At 42.2% G+C, this 23441-nt stretch overlaps 1 protein-coding gene across 2 annotated transcripts in view; it reads left to right on the top strand.

Annotated features, from left to right (window-relative positions):
* KIAA0825 (KIAA0825 ortholog) overlaps window positions 1-23441 on the top strand; it is a 413025-nt gene that overhangs the window by 138558 nt on the left and 251026 nt on the right. The window contains exons 8-11 of one of the 2 annotated variants that reach the window (XM_061622304.1): window positions 3314-3579; window positions 7886-8036; window positions 17412-17602; window positions 22636-22818. In XM_061622304.1, the coding sequence (XP_061478288.1) occupies window positions 3314-3579; window positions 7886-8036; window positions 17412-17602; window positions 22636-22818 (791 nt within the window). Of the gene's footprint in view, window positions 1-3313; window positions 3580-7885; window positions 8037-17411; window positions 17603-22635; window positions 22819-23441 lie in introns of those variants that run through there. The other variant, XM_061622313.1, reaches the window with a different exon arrangement.

Here is a 23441-nt window from a genome sequence, read left to right as displayed (position 1 = left end):
TTCCCAAGCGAGATCTGTCATGGAGGGCAGTCCTAGATCTCAAGTTCGTCAACCATTTTGTGAAGTATCGACGGTTCAGAATGGAGTCCCTTGCATCGATTATAGAAGCTCTGCAGCAGGGGGACTTTATGGCATCCATCGACCTAAAGGAGGCATACCTCCACATCCCAATCTGTCCTGCCCACAGACGGTTCCTGAGGTTCACGTTCGGTCAGCATCATTTTTAATACCTGGCCATGCCATTTGGACTCGCGTTGGCCCCAAGGGTATTCACCAAAGTGATGGTCACTCTGGTGGCTCACCTCCGCCTCCAGGGGGTCCATATTTACCCCTACTTGGATGACCTATTGCTTCAGATGGATTCCAGAGACCAGGCCCACAACCAGATTCACCGTACCCTCGAGGTTCTGAGGACCCACGGTTGGCTAGTCAACATCGACAAGAGTCAACTAGAGCCAACTCAGTGACTGCAGCATCTGGGAGCAATCTTGGACATGGCGCAGGCCATGGTCTTCCTGTCTCCAGAGCGTATTGCAACCATCAGGGATATGGCACTGCTCCTGTTGCGCTGCTTGAAGGTGGATGTAATGTTTCTGGCAAAAGCTCTGGGGACATTCATCTCCACTATTCACATCGTACTGTGGGCTCGGCATCATACTCGACCACTCCAGTGGGCCTTATTACCCTTTCAGGCAGACATTGCCAACTCCAACCATTGCAAAATTTGCCTGGACTTCTCACTGCGTGCTTCCTTCCACTGGTGGGCGACAATTCAAAACCTCAGCAGGGGACTTCGTTCTGAGAACCGGACAGAACTGTAATAACTACGGATGCCAGTCTGACCAGCTGGGGGCCGCACTACAACTCCCGCTGTGTCCAGGGTGTGTGGTCCAGATCGGAGCAACATCAGAGCATCAACTGGCTGGAACTACGAGCTGTCCATCTGGCTCTTTGACACTTCCAACCAATCTTCCTGTTGGAACATGTACTGATCCAGACAGACAACACCTGCGTAAAATCACATTTGAACAGACAAGGGGGAACCAGGTCTTAGGTTCTCCAAGTGGAAGCGACTGGGCTGAAGGTCATCTGATGTCGCTGAGGGCAGAACATCTCAGCGGGGTTCTGAATGTGACTGCCGACTGGCTCAGCAGACATCAGGTGATTCCGGGAGAGTGGAAACTTCACCCAGCGGTGTTTGACCTTCTCCAGCATCAGTTCGGCAACCTCTCGGTGGACCTCTTCGCTTTGAGTCACAATTGCCAGCTGCCTCATTACTTCTCGAGGTATCTGGAAATGACCGCAGAGTCGGTAGATGCACTGTTAACACTGTGGCCGGACGGTCTTCTGTACGCCTTCCTCTGATACCTCTACTGGGCAGGACACTGAGAAAATTGTGACACGAAGAGGCTCAATTGGTCCTGCTAGCCCTGTACTGGCCTCGCTGACCGTGGTTCTTGGACCTGCTCTCACTATCAGTAACAGATCCTTGGAGGTTGCCAATCAGGCCAGATCTTCTTTCACAGGGACTGATCTGGCACCTGGATCCCGACTGGCTGAGTCTGACGGCTTGGCATTTGAATGGAGGCAGTTGATTAGCACAGGTCTGTCTCGGGTTGTAGATTCAATTCTGGCATCTAGAAGGCCATCGATGAATCGCATCTACCAGAGTACTTGGCTCGCCTTTTCCAAGGGGTGTACATTACAAGGCTGCCAACCCTCTCAAGCCACTGTACAACAAGTTTTGCAGTTCCTATATAGTGGCCTGAAAATGGGGCTAAAAGCTAACACCTTGCATCGTCACGCCTCCACTATCTCGTCAATCCTGTCTGTCTCCTTGTTTGCCATTCCCATGGGTTCACACCTGCTCATCAAATGTTTTTTTGAAGGGAGTTGCCCTCCTTTCTCTGGCGGTGTGTCACCATTTCCCTTCTTGGAGTCTACCAAAGGTCCTGCAAGCCCTGCAGCATCCTCCCTTTGAACTTCTTGGGTCAGTGGCTTTGCGACTGTTATCCTTCAGGGTCCTGTTTCTGTTGACGATCACCTCGGTGAGAAGAGTTTCAGAGCTGGGAGCATTGTCATGGCCCCGCCGTCTCTGCATCTTCCATAAGGACTCAGTGGTGTTGCGCCCAGATCCATTCTTTCGTCCCAAGGTTAGCTCAGCTTTCTACTGTAACCAGGACATTGTTCTTCCTTCCTTCTGTCTGAAGCCCGTCCATCCACTGGAGTAGGCCTGGCACTCGCTAGATGTCCAGAATGCCCTCAAGACCTACCTGTCTCGAACTCAGGATATAAGATTAACAGAGTCATAATTTGTATCCTTTCACGCAAGGACTCTGGGAAAAAAGGTCTCTAAATCCACGTTGTCTTGTTGGTTGCGCGCCTGTATTACACTGGTGTATGAGTCACTTAAGCTTCCAGTGCCTAGTAAGATAACGGCACATTCCACCAGGTCAGCTGCCACTACAGCTGCTTTTGCAACCAACACACTTCCTGCAGATATCTGCAGGGCGGCTGTATGGTCTACTCCAGACTCCTTTATCAAACATTAGAAGATAGACCGCTATGCCTCTGCCGATGCCTCCTTTGGGAGGCTTGTTCTACAACAGGTCCTTTCTCATGAGTCAAGAGTGGGTGGCCCTCCCTGTTGGGGCTGCTTTGGTACATCCCACATGATGGCATGCTACCTGGGGAAAAACGGACCATTGGCCTCACCTGAAGGGTGGTTTTCCCAGGTATCATGCCATCACGGCCCTCCCTGTTGGAGGAAGTCTGGGGGTTGCTACTACCTTCTAAATTGTTACTGTTTAAAGTTATATTCTGTTAGTTTATGCCATTCAGTCAAGACCTCTAAATCTGTTTGGAATGAATGTGTTTTTGCCCTTCTTCCTTGCTGGGAGGCATGTGGGCTGTTGCATCTTCTCAGATATCTCACTTTGGACTCATCACAAATGAACTGGAGTGGGAGGGGCATGGTTGCCCCAGGTCTTGACTTCAGTTCATTCTTGCCTTTGGACACTAGATGGCGCTATAACCCACGTGAACGCATGATACTTGGGAAAACCACCCTTCAGGTGAGGCCAATGGTCCGTTTTAATTCTTCCAAGTTTTTATTGTTGTTGCTATTCTGGCAAATACTAGCTTCAGTTGTTGTCTGGGCTTTTTGTGTACACATTTGCTTTTTAATATCAGAAAGTGAAATGAGTATAAAACTTACATTTGTCTTTTGGCATATACACTATTTGTTATACTGTACATAAATAAAATGATGCTGTCAGTGAAAATAACTGGATGCCACATTTCTTTTTCTTAGTTTTGTTCTGATATCATGGAGGAGCTTGACACATTGCTTCCATTGGCTCTGGCATGCAAAGATGAGTCTCTCCAGGAAATTAGAGCAAACTTTGTAGATGCCTGCTGCAAAGTAGCAACAGCTATCCAGACAAGGTTGGAGGAGAGAAGTAAAGATATCCCTTCCAGAGCTCCATTGCAGAACCTATATACTATTCTCTCCACAGCAGTGCATGTCTATCAGCATTTTAAGATGTATCATAATCTAATGAAAGAGACCAGTACAAAGTGAGTCTCCTCTATTGTATTACTTAAGCAATAAAGCAGGGGTTGCTAACCTTTTTGGACCAGAGGGCATATTTCAAATTTTGAGAGTTCTGGGGCACCAGTCACAAAATGACTGCCATGGGGACATGTCATAACACAAAATGGCTATCATGGGGCTGTGGCATAATACAAAATTAGAGAGTAGTCATGGTGAAGCTTTTCCCATAATTATATTTCCATACTAGAAAAGGCTTGATCTGTAGAATTTCCATCTACCATACAGCTGTTAAAGGCATAAGAACCCTGTTTGCCCCAATGCCAATGTTAAACCAAAGCCCAGACTACCATCCTGTACCCACTTACCCACTCACAAAGAGGGTTACTTCCGAACAGACATGTATACCATTGTACTAATTTAACTGGCTACTATTAGCTACTAGCCAAGTTCAAGGTTTTGGTTTTGGTGTACAAAGCCCTACACAGCTCGGGACCAGGATATCTGAAAGATTGTCTTACCTTATGTAACCAGTCGATCACTGTACTCTGAAGGTGAGGGCCTCCTGCAGATACCATCTTATCAGGAAGTCCACTCTGCACAACATCAGAAGTGGACCTTTAGTGCTGTGGGACCAACACTTTGGAATTCCCTCCCCTTAAATATTAGACAGGCACCGTCTCTGTTATCTTTTCAGTGCCTACTGAAGACCTTCCTGTTTCAACAAGCCTTTTAAGTAGAGACCATATCCCAGTCTGCGTCTGTGCTGGAATTGCTTTTTAAGATTTTTTTTAAAGTTGTGTTTTAATTAATTTATTTATTTATTTATTGCACTTGTATACCGCCCCATAGCCAAAGCTCTCTGGGCGGTTTACAGCAATCAACTCCTGCAAGCCCCAATTGAAGCATATGCTGCTTAAAGTATTCTGAAAAGAACGTGGAATAATTTTCCTGTTAGCCTGCCAGCTAGTTTCAATCATGGTCCCAGGCTATGGTCTGAAGGCACACAAGGCCATCTCCCTGCTGAAGCTAAGCAGGGTCAGCTCTGGTCAGTGCCTGGATGGGAGACTGCCTGGGAACCATATGTAAGCCGCCTTGGGTTTCTATCATGAAAAGAAAGGCGGGGTATAAATGTAATAAATAAATAAATAAATATAAATTAAAAACAGAATAAAAATCAAGCACACTAATTGTATCTAGCATATAACCCAACCATCCTAAGCAGGCTGTCCTAGCTGGCTATTGGCTCTCTTCCTACCAGTCAGGACCCACCTTCATGGGAAGTAAGGAAAAATGGGGATGGGGAGTGAGAGGCACAGGTATCACCCCCAGAAAGTTGGTGAGAGGGCACCCCAAGGATGTTCTTGGCATGGTTTCCAGTAAGCCTGAGGCCGAACCTGGTCCTCGCCAGAGGCTGCAGGTAAAGCTCAGGCCCCTTGCCTGGCATTAATGGCAATGCTCTGTGATATCCACCACGACAGCCTTTAAAGATGTTTTTAAAATGTTTCGTTCTAATAGGTTTTTAAAGATGTTTTGTGTTAGTATGTTTTAAATTCTTTGGTTCGTAAGATTTTTTTAAAGTGCTTATAGGGTTTTTGTTTGCCACCCTGGGCTCCTTCTTGAAGAAGGACGGGATATAAATTGAATAAAGAAATAAATAAAAATATACAGTAAATTCTTAATAAATCCCTGGTCTTTGGCTCTTACAAAGCATAAAACATGCTTAAGCCTCTTTGCAAAGTTTTCACATTTGCCTTTTTTGTGAAGAGGGATTTTTTAACATTCACCCACACTTATTATGTAGTAGTATTTGCAGAAAATAATTTCTAGGTATTACCTGATCTCAGATGAACCCAACACAGGGGGGGGACTGACACTGTATCCTGGTCCTGCTTGGCTCAGTCATGCGGCCCTGGCAGATGCTACACCAGGAGAAAGGGCAATGGAAGAAAACATTTTCCTTTTGTTGAGCTGTCCCGGCACAGCCCGCATGCTCCCCTCCCTGGTGTTTCTGAACATAAGTAGGCTGAGGCAGCCCCTTCTGCTGGTTTCACCCTGCTGGCTCTACTCCTGCTGGCTCCACTCCTGCTGGCTTCCTCCATGTTGAATTGTGCTCTTAGATAGTGTTACAATATCCCAATTTTTTTTCATACCAGTAAAAAATAGTTGGAGGTGTTTTCTGTGTCCAGGCTTTTGCGATATTTACTTTTGCAGTGGTCAAAAGAATTAATACCATTTCTAAATCATCTTAAAGAACCATCTATTTTAAATAACCTAAAAGCATTATTTTAGAATTATTTGGAATTGAGTAACTTAGCATATCCCAAATTATATCACAGATTAAATTCCAGTATATCTGTATCTTTAGACAGCTCCAAAATATATGCAGAAGGTCAGCATTAAACATACTACATCTTCAACAACTGTCTTGGACATCATTATAAATGTTGTTCAACCTGTGGAGAGTTAGATACCATTGAAACATAACTTTATAGTGATTCTCTTTTAAATCAACTGATATCAGTTTAGTTGCAACTTCACCCCATATCCATTTCCATTCATCTATAGAAGCATCTTGTGGGTTTTATTGTTCCTGTATTTATATTGCTTTTGAACACATGGTTTAATGTTTAATTTTGTATTTAAAGTGTTTTTATACATATTTATTGTAAGCTGCCCAGAAAACTTTCTGTTATGGAGCAGCTTACAAATATCTGTCTCTCTGTCTGTCTGTCTGTCTCTCTGTCTCTCTGTTGGTCTTATCTCATAAGATTATCTCATCTCCAGAGAGAGATCAGGGTTTTTTTACATCTAAATCAGTTTTAATGTTTTAATGTCAAGTTGCTTCCCCCTGTACTGCTTTAGTCATCTGCCTCTTGACTACTGTATTTGTTTTTTCTTTTTTCTTCTGTTGTCACTCTTCATTTTGCTCATGTCTGTCTATAATTCTGCTGCCCACATCATTCACTTCTCTTGACATTCAAACTGTGTGATGTTCTTCAAATTCCTTCTCTGACTTTCCACATACAGCACATACTCATTGTACTTTCTTTTGAAGCTCTCCATGAGCTTGCCCTACCTTATCTTTTCACCATACTCTTTCACCATGTTCCTTACCTGTCACCTTGGCTTCTCCTGAAGGTCATTTCTCTCTCAAAACCCATCTCTCTTTTTTTAACCTAAACTTGGAATTCCTTCTTTAATGTTTCTTTTGTGCCTTTCAAATCCCTCATCAAAATTCACATTTTCTGTGCAGTCTTTGGTTTAACCACTTAGTTTTCATTTTAGTCAGGGATGAAGATTATGTGTAGCTGCAGTAGTTCAAGGCTTGATAACTCTGTCTCACTTGTTCTCTCTCTTCCTTGCCTCAGTTGTCTTCACCACTCTATAAAATTTGGATTGTAAACTTAGGAACCACAAACTGTTTACTTATGTAACTCTGTAAAGTGCCTTGTGCATTGATGGTGCTGTCAGTAGTACTAATAGTAGTCAGGGCCAGTTCAGACATTAGGGTGAATGAGACAATTGTCTCAGGTGCAGTCAGTCCTCCCATATATCTCATTACTGAAGTTCCTTGAAAGTAACTTTAAAAAAAAATTGTTTAAACATCCTTTCTCTGTAGTAACTGTGCACAGACACTGTCCTGCACATTCTGGTGCTGGCACAGGCACTCTCTTGCACCCAAAATGCCTCGCTTTGAGAAAGGACCCCCTTGGCCCTTTCTCAGAACAAGGCACTGGGGCAGAGAGGAGAAGTAATGGGTGTGGTGTGGGTGGAAAGGAGAATGGCTTCACTGTTGCAGCAAAGAGGAGAATGAGGGGGTGGAAAGTGGAGAAATAGGTGCAGTGACAGAACCACCACCCAACTCAGGCAGAATGCTCTGTTGCACCAGCCGTGATCATAGTCCATATTTATATAATAATTGTGCATACATTGAACAGTTTGGCATTTTTCATACCAGAACACTTTTTAATTAAAAAGAATGATTCCTTAAGTATTGTTTAGAAGTACTACTTAGAGTTGCACATTGCATTTCAATAACAGCAAAATAACTAACCAATTTATTTATGTGTGCATTTTTCTAGCAGTGGATTGACAATGCTGTTAGCCTATAATAGTATAGTACAAATTTGTAAAACAGCAGAAGTAGATTTTGAAGTAGCCTCTGTAACAAAGACCAGATTTTAAAGTGAATGTGGATTTAAATTCAAGAATCAAAAAGAAATGAATGATTGATACTTAATAATCCAAACCATTTGTAGAATTATGGATTGTTACTTCCTACTGCACTGGTCATAAATCTTTCTCTCTTTGATCATTCCATTTGAACAGGCCTTTGTTCCTAATGCCTCTCCAGCAATATCAGGAATTGATCAGTGTTCTTCAGTTGCAAGTTACAAACTACTGCATCAGAGTTTGTGCTACAAGCATTTTACAGGATGCTGACAGTCACTACTGGGAAGACTACAAAGCTTTTTATGAGGTGTGATATTAATTTTGCTATCCTTTCCTTTTATGCAAATGTGTCTTTCTCCCCCTCCCCCCCCCATTAATTTGAAACAGAGATTCAATACTACCTGGATTCAAGCTTACATTTTAAGGCTGTTGTTCTGCAACAGTTGCCCTTGTACATACCCCAGTGGGTTTTATGTGCATGCAGCAATGGGCAAGAATAAAGGCCAATAATTTCATATCATATCATATCTTATAGTATAATATAGTATAATATAGTATAATATAATATAATATAATATAATATAATATAATATAATATAATATAATATAATATAATATAATATATAATCCATCTAATCTATATATGTATACAGGCATGAGTACATCTTTGCTGTAATGCTCTTAATTTTTTCTTGGATAGGATATACAACACATGACTCCATTATTGCCTTTTCTATACTGCTGTCAAATGTCTTCAACTGGTTGAATCCAGTAATTCCCAAACTGTGTTCCAGGGCATACTTTTGTACCATAAAATAACTGCAGTGTGTCACCAAAAATAGATAAGTAAAACAACTATAGTCTACTATGATCCCAGAATACCCACCCATAGAAGCAGCTACCTGCTGCCTCTCTGAATGATTTACTTCTTGGAAGGAGGCATGGCAGTCATCCCCCACTGAGAACAATGAATTTTGCCATGATTCTGCACTGAGTATGATTTAACTATTCAATTATTCTTGATACAGAGGCACAGTAGAATTACCTGCTTTCACAGTTCTGTTTTTGCCCAGTGCTCTTCCTTGCCTAACTCAGTATTTTTGTTTGAATCTCTTCTGGACAGGTTCTCTGTGGACAAAATAATTAGCTATGAACTGAAGTAATTCTAAGATTTGTCTTTTATACAGAATGTAAATATTTGAAATTGGCTTAGGACACAATCCAACTCATATGAAGCTGGCGGAAGAGGAGCCAGCGGAAGGGGCCACCACGTCCAACTGCCATTTAGGTGCTGCTGGGAGGGGAAGACATGGGTAGCGCCAGCAGGATGCGGTGGAAGAAAACAAAATGCTTGTTTCCTTCTGTCACTACTTTTCCCAGTGTAGCGGCTGCCTGGACGAAGGGCCACAGGACTAAGCCGAATGGGCTCAGGATGTGATGAAAGTCCCCCTCCCCATAGTTCTGACCTGAAACCCACTGCAGCACTCCTTTTTCAGGCCTTCTGCCAGCTCCACTTGCACCAGTCTCAGCTGAGATAGCTGGGCCCTGGCTGCTCCTGGGCAGCAGTGAAGTTCAATGGCTGTGCCGTGGCTGCTCCGAGGGGGACCTCTGCCAGCAGGGCCCAGTGGCTCTGACACCCTTCCTCCTCCTCCATGGCTCCACTGCATCATGAAGCTTCTCAGCCTAGCGTATCTACCAGGTGAAGTGTGCTCTTAGGAACCTTAACATCAAAATCTGGATAATTGAACCAGAGTTAATGCCACAGTTGAGGTGAACACTACGAATTTGCATTCCAAACAGTTACAGTTGCACTAGCTTGTGGTGTGCCATGAAAGCAATCTAGTGCAGTATCTCTCCAACTGAATTGATTGAATACCTGCTTTGCCAATAAATGAGAAGCAAGCTTTTAATATAACAGACTTCTCCTGTGCATGGAAAGATGATATCAGGTGGGTAGGTAGCTCCACCTAGCGGTTGAAGGCAGAAGAGCACTGTGGATTTTTGCAGGAACTTCCTGTTCTGTGTAGCTCCCAGCTCAGTTCTCTTCTGCCTTCACACACAACGGTTGATCGCTCTCTCTGCTCTGTGTTCAGGCCTGTATATTTGTCTCGTATATTTGTATTATATATTTCTGTCTTTTCCTCCTTTTTAACTTACCTTTCTTCTCCTTGTTAAAATAAGAGAGGTTTTTTCCTTTCCTCCCCCCCTCCCCCAGAGCCTTTCCTGCGGTGCGAGGCAAGCCAAGCAGGGGATTTCCCTCCTTTCCTCCAACAGAACCCCACTGGGGCAGGAAGTCCCTACAGGAGGACTTAACACTCCCACCTGGACCGGCTTGCTACCGCCGCTCTCAGCCTTATGCCCCCCCCATGGAACTTACTACCCGTGGAGACGGGAATTTAGGTGGAAGTGTTTTTAAGGCATCAATGCTCCCCACCTCGGAACAGCAATGCTTATTTCACAAGCCCTAGGAGGAGTTGTTCTCCATTCTCCTACACCAACGTCACTGTCTCGCTCTTAAGGGCTGCAACAAGACATGCCAGCCCCCCCGCGAATCATCAGCAGGAACAGCCGCTTCATGCTTCCAGCCCCCGTAAGACCTGCAGCGCAGTTGCCCCATGGAGAAAGCAACCTGCAAATCGGAAAGACCAGAGAAGAGGCCCAAGCCACTGCTGCCCAAACCAGGAGCAGCAGCACCACCGTTACTCAGACAGGCCTTAGGGCCTTAATTCATGCTGAATGTTCAGATGGAGACAGCCATGACCCGCCCCTCTTCCGGCAGGCTGGAGGTGGCTGAGGGAATGAATGTAGTGCTCAGGGTGGCTTTGGATGGTGCGGCGCCCATGGCTTGCAGACAGACCGGCCAGGCCAGGCAAGGGTCTGATGATCATAATGCAGAGGAGGGGAGGGACTCACACAGCACTGCCTTCAGGACTCGAAGGGACCAAGAGTTCCTGTCTGAGGAAGAAGGCATACAAGCCCATTCAGGCTTAGAATTGGATTTCAGGGGATTTACAGACATATCGGCATCTTACCAAACTATTCATGTTATAGAAGAGGAAGAACCTCAGCCCCTCCCTTCCCCCCTGCACACCGATTGCAAGGGGGGGCATATCATCCCTGTTGTGCACATACTTAGCCTCTTCAACTACATCTATCTGCTCACATGCTACAACAGTTAAAAAATCAACTCAGGGATTACGTCTTAGTGGATTTGGCCAGGGATCTCTCTGGCACTTCATCCTCTATACAGCACCCCCCCAGGGACACATCTGGAATGCATGGAGCGCAGGGGTCTTCCTCAGCCATCCCATCATCAAACCTGCAGCCTCCTCCATCACACAATTCACTTGACCCTTACTCTGCCACCCAAGGTAGACACATTCAACCTACAGAGGACACCTGTTGACCCAGACAATGAACTGATTGTCTTAGATGAAGACTGGAGTGGGGAGTCGGAACCAGAAGAGATTTCAATCAACAGAATCTTCCAAGAGTCCCATTTCCTCCCCCTCTTGTGCAAGGCAATGGAGGCCCTCAGCTTACACTCCCCTGAAGACCTTCCAGTTCCTTCAACATCCAGGATCTCAACAATGTGTCCAGACCCAAAACCTAAATACAGGGTGCTCAAACTGGACTCCTGCTGGGAGGAAGGGCGGGATATAAATCAAATAATAATAATAATAAAAACTCCCTGCATTACTGCCTAAAGTGATCAAATCCAAGTTTGATGTCCCATTACAGTTCAAGAAGTTGGTGACAACCACTAACAAATTCTATACACTGGAACAACAGATTATGGACCAGCTGAAAGTCCCACTAGTAGATGCTCCCATAGTGAATCTTCTAAATCCATTCTTGAATCCTAAAGACTCAGATGCTCACCTTAAGGATGAGACAGAACGTAAACTGGACTAGGGCCTCAGAAGAGTACATGAAGCTAGTGCATTTTACCATCAGAGCAGCAGCAGCAGCATCCTCTGTCTTCACAAGAGCGTCTCTTTTATGGCTAGAAGACCTTGTGGATGGCCCACAACAGGACCCTGCCAGAACATGCAAGTCCTTGTTAAAAGTTTCTCAGGCAGTGACCTTCATGGCAGATGCATCCATGAATGCCATGCAATTTGCGGCAAGGTCATTAGCAGCAGGCGTCCTCACTCGTAGAACCCAATGGCTGCATCACTGGGAAGCAGATGCCACAGCTCGCTCTAACCTTGCTTCAGAACCCTACATGGGAGGTAAGTTATTTGGCGATGAAGCCCTAGTGGGAGTCTTTGAATCCAAGGACAAGAAAAAAATCTATGCCCTCTTCCAGGAAGAGAGAGGACAGAAGGCTGTTTCAAAGAGCCTTTCATCCATATTCACAGTCACAGTCCTTTCGGAATTCTAGGACATTGGGACAAACTAGGGACAACTGGACCATTCGCCCCTTCTGGTATAGACAACATCCGCAGACAAAGGGCCAACCACACATTCCCAGTAGACCTGGGTATGGAAACCAGGCATGAGGGAACAAACATCAATTCTGATGCCAGCATTCCTCCAGTGGGAGGACGCCTCCAATGGTGGAGGGGACACATCATTGGACCAATGGGTATTATGCACCCTCAGAAAAGGCTTGAGGTTGGAATTTACATCCCCCCGGCAAGATTCGTCCCATCTCCTCTCTCGGCAGCTCAAGGCAAAGAGCAAGGACCCTTCAAGCGATTTCCCATCTGCTCCAAATATTAGCAATAGAACCCGTCCTGACAGGGGAGCGATTTTTGGAAAATTACTCAATATTCTTTACAGTTGTGAAAAAAGATGGGCCTTTCAGGGCGGTACTCGACCTCAAGAACCTGAATAAATACATACAATACTGCAAGCTCCGCATGAACACCTCGCTCTCAGTCAAGGAGGTGCTGAGAAAAGAGGACTTCCTCTCCTCAATCGACGTGAAGGAGGCCTACCTCCACGTTCCCTTCTTCCCCCCCACAAATGGTATCTTAGGTTCACAGTGGGGAACAACTAATTTCAATACAGGGCCATGCCCTTCAACCTGTTGTCTGCCCCCAGGGTATTAATGAAGATCGTGGTTGCCCTAGTGGCACACCTCAGGATGCAGGGAGTCCATGTATTCCCTTACCTAGACAACTTTCTCATTCGGTCCCCATTGCTAAGCAAAGCCTGGGAAGATCTGCACATCACCTTGGCTTGCTTGAAGGATCATGGCTTCCTAATCAACCAAACCAAGAGCCACTTAGCTCCTTCCCGTCGCATTGTACATCTGGGGGCCACTATAGACTCACAACAGGATAATGCGGCTGGCACAAGACAGAATCAACAAGATATGTGCTGAGGTATTACATCTTATGACTTCCCCATCAGCAAACCTGATGCAGCTGACCTCAGTCCTGGGGTTGATGGTAGCATCATTCCAAACAACTCCTTGGGCACATCATCACTCTTGCCCCCTGCAGTGGGCACTATTGCCTTTCCAGAGTGAAATAGCAGCCAGGCTGCACTGGAAGGTGTTACTGTCACCTGCCATTTGTCAGTCCTTGATGTGGTGGGCGCATGAACCCAACCTACTCAAGGGAGTGCCATTCCAGGACCGCCCACATGTAGTGATCACGTTGGATGCCAGCCTATTGGGCTGGGGCACTATTTGCAATGGCCAGATGGTGCAAGGAAGATGGTCACTGCAGGAATCCAGGCTTCCAATCAATTTACTGGAACTTCGGGCAATCCGCCTGGCACTGACACACTTCACATGCGCTAGACAATTGGGGGTGGTGCTCGTCAGGACAGACAACGTGTCCACCAAATCTCATTTGAACCGTCGGGGGCACGCACTCTCCCCTTCTCCAGAGAGAAGCTTCACTCATTTTCCAATGGGCGGAAGAACATTTGGAGTCACTCTCAGCAGAATTCCTCAGAGGGGAGGACAACAGTCAAGTAGACTGGTTGAGTTGGGAGAAAATACATCAGGGGGAATGGAAGCTACATCCTTGGGCACTGGCACGCTTCGGCAGAATCAAAGTAGGCCTTTTCACCACCAGTCTCAACCGCCAAGTAAAGAGGTTGTTGGCCAGGTATGCAACACCGGAGGTAGAAGGAATAGATCCTCTCATGGCCCAATGGCCTCCAGGTCAGTTATACGCCTTTCTACCTCTTCTAATCCTCCCCAAAATAACCCAGAAAATCTGAGCCGAACGGGCAACAGTTCTGCTGGTAGCTCCGTGGTGGCCAAGGAGACTTTGGTTTCCAGAACTCATTGACCTATCAGATGATCTTCTGTGGCGAATTCCTCTCAGGGACGATATGTTGCAGGGACGATTTCTCCATCCGGATCCCGGCTGGCTGGCTCTTCATGTTTGGAAATTGAACTGCAACATCTCTTGAAGAAAGGCATTCCAGTGCAAGTAGTGGAGACAATAATGGCCTCCAGATGCCCTTCTACTGTTTGAATATATGAGGCCACATGGAAAGCCTTGTCTTGGATGCAGAAACAAGGCATAAATCCAAGTAAAGCAGGTATTAAAGAGATCCTCTCATTCCTACAGGAGGGCTTAACGATGGGACTCAGACCAAACACATTGAGGTGCCAGGCTTCGAGTTTGTCGTCAATCCTATCTAAGTTCCCTGAAAAACCATTGGGTTCTCACCCATTTCTGAAGCGTTTCCTTCAGGGGGCAACGATATCGGCGCCACCTACTGTCCATTGCTTTCCTACTTGGGAACTGCACAAAGTCTCAATGGCCCTGCACAAACCTCCCCTCGAGCCCTAAAGTCAAGTATCTCTCCGTTTACTATCCTTTAAAGTCCTGTTCCTTGTGGCCATTACTTCAGCCCGCCATATGTCTGAGTTGAATGCCCTCTCTGTGAATAAGAATTTCTGTGTTTTTCATAAGGATAGGGTAGTACTTTGCACTGTCCCTTCCTTTCGTCCTAAGGTTCTATCTACCTTTCACTGTCAACAAGAATTAATGCTTGCTTCCTTCTGCCCTAAGCTTGTGCACCCCACAGAAAATGCATGGCATTCGCTAGATGTGAGAAGAGCCTTAAAAATATATATCTCCAAAACTAAGCCTATTCGCAAGTCAGATAGTTTATTTGTATCATTTCATCCAGCTTCACTGGGTAACAAAGTTTCAACCTCCACCCTAGCTAGGTGGATCAAAGCATGTATTACCTTGGCATATGCTTCGCTGCGGCTTGCACGACCAGCCAGGATAATGGCTCACTCTACTAGGGCAGCAGCCACAACAGCAGCATTCTCATAAAATGCTTCCCTGACGGAGATCTGTACAGCGGCCACATGGGCCATTCCCAATATGTTTATTAGACATTACAAGATTAACATGTATGCATCCACAGAAGCAGCTTTTGGGAGGAGAGTGCTACAGCATGTCCTCTCTGACTGTTAATGAGTTCAGCCCAGCAATATTCCCACCCTACATGGGTCAGCTTTGGTATGTCCCACCCCGTATCATCTTTCCATGCACAGGAGAAGAGACTTTTGGTCTTACTGTGAAAACAGTCTTCTCTGTGCATGTCAAAGATTATATCAGGGCCACTCCCTAGGAGGGCTGCAATTGTGGGTACCTTGTAGGCCTCTAGCAGAGAGTGTATGAGTGCTATTGTTTTTTGTTATATGTCATGATTCCTGTCACTGCTCTCACCATTAGTTAGCTTGTCATCAAGAACTGAGCTGGGAGCTACACAGAACAGGAAGTTCCTGCAAAAATTAACAGTGCTCTTCTGTCTTCAACCACTAAGTGGAGCTACCTACCCACCTGATATCATCTTTGACATGCACAGAGAAGACCGTTTTCACAGTAAGACCAAAAGTCTTATCTGCTACAATCATCAAAATAAAATAAAGTTGTCTATTTGTAGATAATACTGAGTGGCTTATGCAGTACTGCCCAGCTGCCTGTTTCTTGACATACAGTTTAAATAAAAGCCCACATCTGTTTTTTGTATGAAGCTTGCAAAAATAGCAATGTTTATCCATTCAGATATTTTGAAATAACAACTAATAGCAAACAGGAAAAGGTTCTGTATAAATCTCAATGAGGATTTTATTGGTTACCAAACATATACTTTGAGATAAAATAATGCAAATTTTATTAAGAAAACATAATAACACTTCAAATACAATTAACTGAATATAGAATGTTATTCAACTAGAAAACTTATTTAAATATATTTTAAATATTTTTTTAAAGTGTTTGAATTGGTTTTAAAAGGCTTCAGAATGCTTCATAAATTATTGAATGGTTTATCAGAACAATGGGCGATATCCAACTAAGTCATACTCAGAGCAGACCCATTGAAATTAATGTTGTTCAATTACTGAAGTTCATTTATTCAGTGGGTCTATGCTGAGTATGACTAATATTGAATGTCATCTTATTCATTCATTCATATAATTCCTATTTCAAAAATATTTACTCAGTACATTTATTGACTGGTTAAACTCTTAATATTTACTGGTATGTAGAAAATGTACAACTGTTAATGATTTTATTTACATATAAAATACGAATGCACATTAAATGCATTATAAAGCATTAATACAACATCCACATATAAATTTAATTTGATGCTAATTTTGGAAACATTATGTATAGGTCTTTCCAGTAGTAGTTATACTTCATTATAGTGACCCATAATAATAGAACTCCATAGTATATTACACATTAGACAGGAAATTATAATAATATCTGGTCTTCAGTTATATCAAGACATTAAATTGTCACAGACATTACTATATTTGTTTCTGCTATTGTGAAAAAATAATAAAATACCTAAATGGTTTTAGGAAGGATTCTAACAATGAATAAACATTTACATATATTCAGCAAGGAACATTGGGTGTATTGTTAACTCTGGCTGTACTTTAAGCTATAGGATTATAATGTCATAGTCTATCAGCGCAGGCAAATAAGTGTATAAGTTGTGGTAGGTTTAAGGCTCTCCCAGCAGCCTGTCGCTCAAGGCAAGGATCCCCTAAAATTTTTACCAAGTATGCATCCCAAGGGTGCTGTAACTGATGCATGTCTACCCAGAAGTAATTCCCATTTAGTTCAAAAGGTCTTATTCCCAGGTAAGAATGTGGAGGATTGCAGCATAAATCACCTGTGCTGCATAATCCATAATGTGGATATTAATTTCCCCATTTGGAAAATAGTGGCTTAAGGCCTTTAGTGAAGACGCTGGAGCACCTAGAAATGTATTAACTTGTTGGTGACTGTTGCATAGAAAGTTATTTTTGGTAGCAGTTAGGAGAACAATTGTTTCATGGTTGGTCAGCCTTTTACAATGGAATTTGTTCTTGATCATTTCAGTGAGTATTTGGTCACATTTTAGTAAATTAGTAGCTACACAGTACATCATGCATTTCCAAAATAGATTTAAAAAAATAGGTGTGGAGAGGACAAGTTTATGGTAGGTCAAGTGTCTATGGTTTGGATTAATAGAAGAACACTGGTTTCCTAACTGAAACAGAACATGGGGGGGAGTGTGTGCGTGTTTGGAAAAAATATGTTTTACATCTTGTGAGGATTCTGTTTTGGTTATTTAACATTTCATACTCTTCAACAATTTCCTCTCAGTCTGACTGGATTAGATTTACTGAATCCTAGTTGACATTCAGGAAGATATGTTTCTATTGTTTAACATTTGCTGTTTTTGCCAGGGGGAAAGATGCTCATTCTCTATCCAGATGTGGCATTATTTCTGCTGTGCACTTCATCATGATCTATGGACTGTTCTACCCCCCATCTTAGCCCAGGAGATTCTAAAAGAAGTGCTGGAGGAATCATTGGCACTCTTGACTTGCAGATATTTTCAGGCCCAGCCCAGTTACAAGAGAACACCACAGATAAGGTAATGTTTGATTAGTATTTTGTGCTGTGGATGATGTATCTTTATTATTATAATTTCTAGTTCTTCTGCTTCTTGAGCATTCAGAATGGCTTACATAAATGAAAATGGAATAAACATGCAATAACATATTATAAACAATACAGGTTAAAAAACAATGCAGTTGAAAAAGTAATGAATATAAAAAGCAGTTTAAAAACAGCAGCAGAAATTACACATTAAAAAACTGTTGAAATAAACAGTTGACAGTTTTGTCTAAAGAACAATAATGAGGGAGCCATCCAAATCTTTTATAGATTGTTAATTTTGTTTTGGGCCTCAACTTTTTACTCTGTGTACACAGTGTATGTAAAGTTAGCTTTTCTTGATAAACATAAGCTGCATTTGTAACAATACAATCATAATTTGTAGCTTTCAGTAGTTATAAAAATACTTACAGAGATGGTAACATCCTAGTGATTTCTAGATTGAATTTCTGTATAATTAAAAAAACACACAAGAACCCTTATAAGCAGAGCAGTTTTTTAATATTCTGGAATTTGAAGCATGATCAAATTTGGCTGCTCAAGAATTGGAGATCTGTTCTATTTTGAATTGTTTTTAAAAATGTGTTTTTAAATTGGTATATTTGTATATTTGTTTTTAATGTTTTTAATTGTTGTAAACTGCCCAGAGAACTTCCGCTATGGGGCGGTATACAAATGTAATAAATAATAATAATAAATAATAATTTGCTATTCTCTACAGATTCTGTACTTTGTCGGGTTTTTGTTGGAATCATGACACTTTACTTGCCCTTCTTTAAAAGCTGATAGGCAGATGTATACATTGTTTGGATAGCAGTCCTGCTCTATTAAAATCAAAATGAGAGCTTTGAGTCAGTGGAATGTGGGCTGCATCCATATCCTTCGCAATCTTTTTTTAAAACTCACTGTTCCCTCCTTGCCATGTCAAATACAATTACAATGCCAATTTAACTGATAGTTGTGTAACTGTATGGCAGCCTTTGAGATATACTGATCATCACAATATACCATGTCCATAGAAAAGGAAGTAAGTGAGTTAGAATGGAAGAACTGAGGATGAAAAAGGAAATTTGAAAGTGGTGAGGAAAATGGCATAGTGGGATAATGGGAGATGGGATGGGCACCATAGGAATAGGAAAGAAATAGTGGGAGAAAAGGGAGAGGACTCAGAAAACATATTCAGAGCCCATGATGATAAATAAGTATAAAATGGAACTTGCATACTAAGGGAATGTAGAAGAGGAATCAATTTCCTAAACGAAACTTTATATAAAATTATGCCATGAATATTAAATCTTAGGTACCGTATATTCCGGCGTATAAAACGACTGGGCGTATAAGACAACCCCCAACTTTTCCAGTTAAAATATAGAGTTTGCCCAAGTTCTCCCCAGGAGCCTTTTGTGGCTTCTCCCTCCTGTATCTGGCCGTTTCGAGTCAATTCGTCTCAGGCTCTGCCGAGGCTTCCCTCCTCACGGCAGTAACGCAGTTTCGAGTCAATTTCATCTCAGGCTCTGCTGAGGCTTCCCTCCTCACAGCAGTAACTCCGTTTCGAGTCAATTTCATCTCAGGCTCTGCCGTAACTTCTTGAGCCTCGCTGCGTTGCCTTCCTCGCCGCGACGGTCTCTCTGGACGGCGGCTGCGACTGCTTCCACTCCCGCTGCAGCTTTTTTTTTACTTAATTTTCCCGCTCTTTTTCAGCACTCGGCGTATAAGACGATCCCCGACTTTTGAAAAGATTTTCCTGGGTTAAAAAGTCGTCTTATACGCCGGAATATACGGTACTCTTTTTTTTAGAGAAGAAAATATGTATGCCTGAAAAGTTACAAACAAGCAACTATAAATCTTTAAAATGTAGAGATTCATAATATTCTGCTTCATCCTTAGTATTTCACTGATAATAACATCTTTGAAATTTAAGAGCTAATGACTTCCGGGAAGGGTGACTTAGCCTGTGCCTGCTTTTGAGACGGGCTCCTGCCTCAAAAGAAGCTTATTCAGATATATCAGTCAGTTTTTTCTTTTTTTTTTTGACTGATTAAACTTCTCCCGGGTAGGGAGAAACGAAGAGATTAACCTCAAAGCCTATTTTTGTTGGGACGACCAGATCTCATTAATTTATGGGACGAGGTCCAGCCGACGAAGGTGGGACGGATTTTCAACAGCAAGCTCTATCTGTTAAAGCGAACGTTCATCTTATCTTCTAAGAGAGAACGCACTAACAGGCAAGCACCCTTCTTTCTATATTTTTCTTTTACTTGACTTAAATTGTTGCTGTTTAAAAGAGATTTGCCAGATTGATCGGTTTTTGACATCTCACTGGGGAGCCGTAACTTCTCTCTGCTACGCACTAATTAATAGCTTATCTCTGTTTTTGTTGCAAAAAGCTGTCCTGGATTTGCATTCTAAAGATATACACAGAAGAGGGATTTCTATTCCAGATTTTTATTTTGAAAAATATTATACTGTTTTGAGACTACTCTCTTTTTGGTCTATTTTATTTTGACGAATCTGTTTCTTGACGATTGCCATTAATTGTTTCGATCCTGGGAACTGCATTTTGTTTACTTAACTATTGGAGAGATAAGGCTGTCTGCTCTGTTTATACTGTGATGTCACCAAGTTTGGAGTATTAACCCAATTGTTGCTGAAATAAGAAGTGGTTTTCCTATATTTTTCTTTTAAAATGGCAATTAAGAAAGTGGCTGAGAATTTGGAAATAACTATGTTTCAGAAAATAATGGATGAGATTGAGATAACGAAAATTGAATTGAGTAAAATGAAGCAGGAGATTAAAGATATAAGGGTCCCTGTGAGAGAGGTGACCCTGGAAGGGGTCCCTGTGAGAGAGGAGACCCCGGAGATTGGAACAGGGGTCCCTGTGAGAGAGGAGACCCTGGAGACTGGAATAGGGGTCCCTGTGAGAGAGGAGATCCCGGAGATTGGAACAAACGTGGAACAGGAACAAGATTTGGAGTCTATGGACTTTAGAAATAAAATCTATTGTTTGGAACTCAATGTTATCTCTGAAGAAATTAATGAAGATTCTAGAGATAAAGTTATCAATGGCATGGATTATCTTCTGGACTGGAATGATGTGATGGAGCCCAATATAGAGAAAATCTATGGAATTAACTGCAGCCATGTGACAATGGAAAAACTTTTAAGAGATGACCCAGTGTATTTTGAAAAAAAGAACAGAGATATGATTTTACAGCAGTATTTCAGTAACCTATTCAGAATGGATGGCAAGAAAATATTTGGGATAGAGGTAATTCCCATCAGACTCTTACTATATGACTATGGCTTTGACAGCAAGATTATTATGGAATACTGATAATGGAAGATTGGATATTGAAATTACTGGACTTAACAAGACTACTGAAGATGGAAGATGGAAAATGGAATTAATAGAGATAATAGAACAATGGCTACTGAAATTACTGAACCTAACAGATTCTGATGTGATGGATTAATTGAAATGTTTATTTTGACTATGGTTATGACAATAAGATTATCATAATTAGTAATGAGATGGATTAATCGATATGCTTATCTGGAAAAAAAAATTGATAGATATATTTCTTAAAGAATTGAAACCTCTCTTTGACTTTTTGTGGAAAGAATAAAGTAATGTTTATGAGATTTGATGATTAAGTAAGATAACTACTGGAGGAAAGTGATTTTATAATATGACTTAAGAGACAGGATTGTTATATATTATAGACTTATAACTGATTTGATCTTTGACAAATGGGAAGTCAATATTTTACTCTTTATTTTTTATTTTTGTTTTTTTTTTTTCTTTTTTTCTTTTTGTTTAACTATTTTTGATTTTGTTTTTTGTCTTTGAATGTTTTATGATTTTGTTTTGTATGTTTTATGAAAATCTGAATAAAAATTATTGAAAAAAAAAAAAAGAAATTTAAGAGCTAATAATAAATGTCTAGAAGGAATTGAAAGAGCATATTCCATTTTTATTTTCATTTGATAATGTGTATAAGGAACAGACAAATTAAAATATATGTAATTGTCATGTTTTATGTGGTGTATATAGAACTGAATTTTATCAAATGTTAGCAAATCATAATCCTAGCTTGTACATGTATATCAGTGCAAATATTGCACTGCTTCCTCATTCATTTCTATAGAGAGAGCTGATCCACATGTTCATAATAATGCATATACATATTTTCTTCATCTCCTAAAAACAGTGGGAAAACTGAATCAGGAAAGCAGTATATGCCCTTTGGGGATTCTGTGTCTGGGACATGATATTGTTGTGAGTTTGGGGGTTGGAATGGATGATCCCTATGAGTCCCCTTCCAGCCTCTGATTTGGAATCCTGTGCCTTGGGGTGAGGGGTTGGCTCTGCTGGTCAGATGAGTTTCTTTTGTTAAGCTAACAGAGTGGCCAGGTTGTTAATGGGTTTATCAGGTGCCCAGCAACTGGTGAATGGGCCAGGAAGACCCTTTTGTCATTGAAACTCTTCAGCAGAGCCTCCCCCCCTCCTGGTGGCTAGGAGAGGCTTGTGTTTTTAGTGTGTAGAGTGTGTCTAGATAATTGCTGGGGACTGGAGGCAGGCAGAGAGACTGGCTCTGTACAATGGCTTTAGGATGCCTCCTGTAACACTGATGGAAAAGCTGGATATTGGACTGCTGATGCCTTGAACCCCTCCATCCTAACCTCAGGTTGGAATGTGTGTAAATAAACAAACCATATTTCATAAAGACACCACAGTCTTCGCTGACCACCTTCCCAAAGGAAACCAAACCCTGGACATGCGCAGGGACCCCTGGAATCTCACCACTTGGAGATTGGGGAGGCGCGCAACATTCTCATCATCATCATCATCATCATCCAAGGATCCTGATAATTTTAAACAACACAAAAGATATTCTTTATTATTATAAAATCAAATTCCTCTCTGCATTGTAGCAAATTATTTCATGGCATGAGTTGTATTGCATTTCTAGATTGCTTTCAGAGTTCTTGCTTTGTGTCTTACAGAACAGATGTTACAGCAATTCTGATGTCCTGTGAAAACATGCTGTGGTCAGTCTGTGGTTCTGTGCAAGAACTTTTGAGCCCTCATAAAGACAGAAATCATCATATTTATAAAGTACACGAATATTGCAATAATTTACTTGCAGCAGCTGTCATTTTAACTGCACCACTGGATAATCTGTATAAGTAAGTGGGATGCAGTATTTTAAGACAAATAATGATTTATCCTATAGTAGGGGTAACAGTTGTCTATCTTTGTGTAATGATTGGATTCCAGTATGGTAGTGATGCATCAAAATTTGAATATTGATATCAACTGTGGGTAGGAATTAGTACTTGAATTTGCATTATGTTACCCTGCAGCAGATTTGTTTGAGGAAGACAGTGTGGCTGGAATCTGGTAAGCTTGCAACCAATCTATATTCAATACTCTGCCCTTCCTCCCAGTTGAAGCCCAGGGCGGCACTTACTAGGGAGTAACTGAACACAGAGAGACTTTCTTCCAAATCAACATGCATTGGGTTGTGCTGTTAGGAATTAGGTGGTAGTAGTAAAGTCTCTGAGAATGATTGGTTCTGCTTGCTTGTCACAGAGGGGTGGTACAGTCAACAGGACTGGGCAGTTAAAAGGGCTGAAGCAGAGCATCTGCTTTTCATTCAGAAGATCCCAGGTTCAATCCCTGACATCTCTAGGTAGGGCTGAAAATAACTCCGAGCTCCAAACTCTGGAGAACTCTTGCCAATCAGAGTAGGAATACTGACCTAGATGGATCAATGGTCTGACTCAGTATTTGGAAACTGAGTGCCTTT

The sequence above is a fragment of the Rhineura floridana genome, chromosome 1 (assembly GCF_030035675.1).
Source record: "Rhineura floridana isolate rRhiFlo1 chromosome 1, rRhiFlo1.hap2, whole genome shotgun sequence".
In the NCBI taxonomy this organism is placed as follows: domain Eukaryota; kingdom Metazoa; phylum Chordata; class Lepidosauria; order Squamata; family Rhineuridae; genus Rhineura; species Rhineura floridana.
Note: the sequence above shows the minus strand (reverse complement) of the source record. Positions and strands in the feature narration are given on the sequence as shown.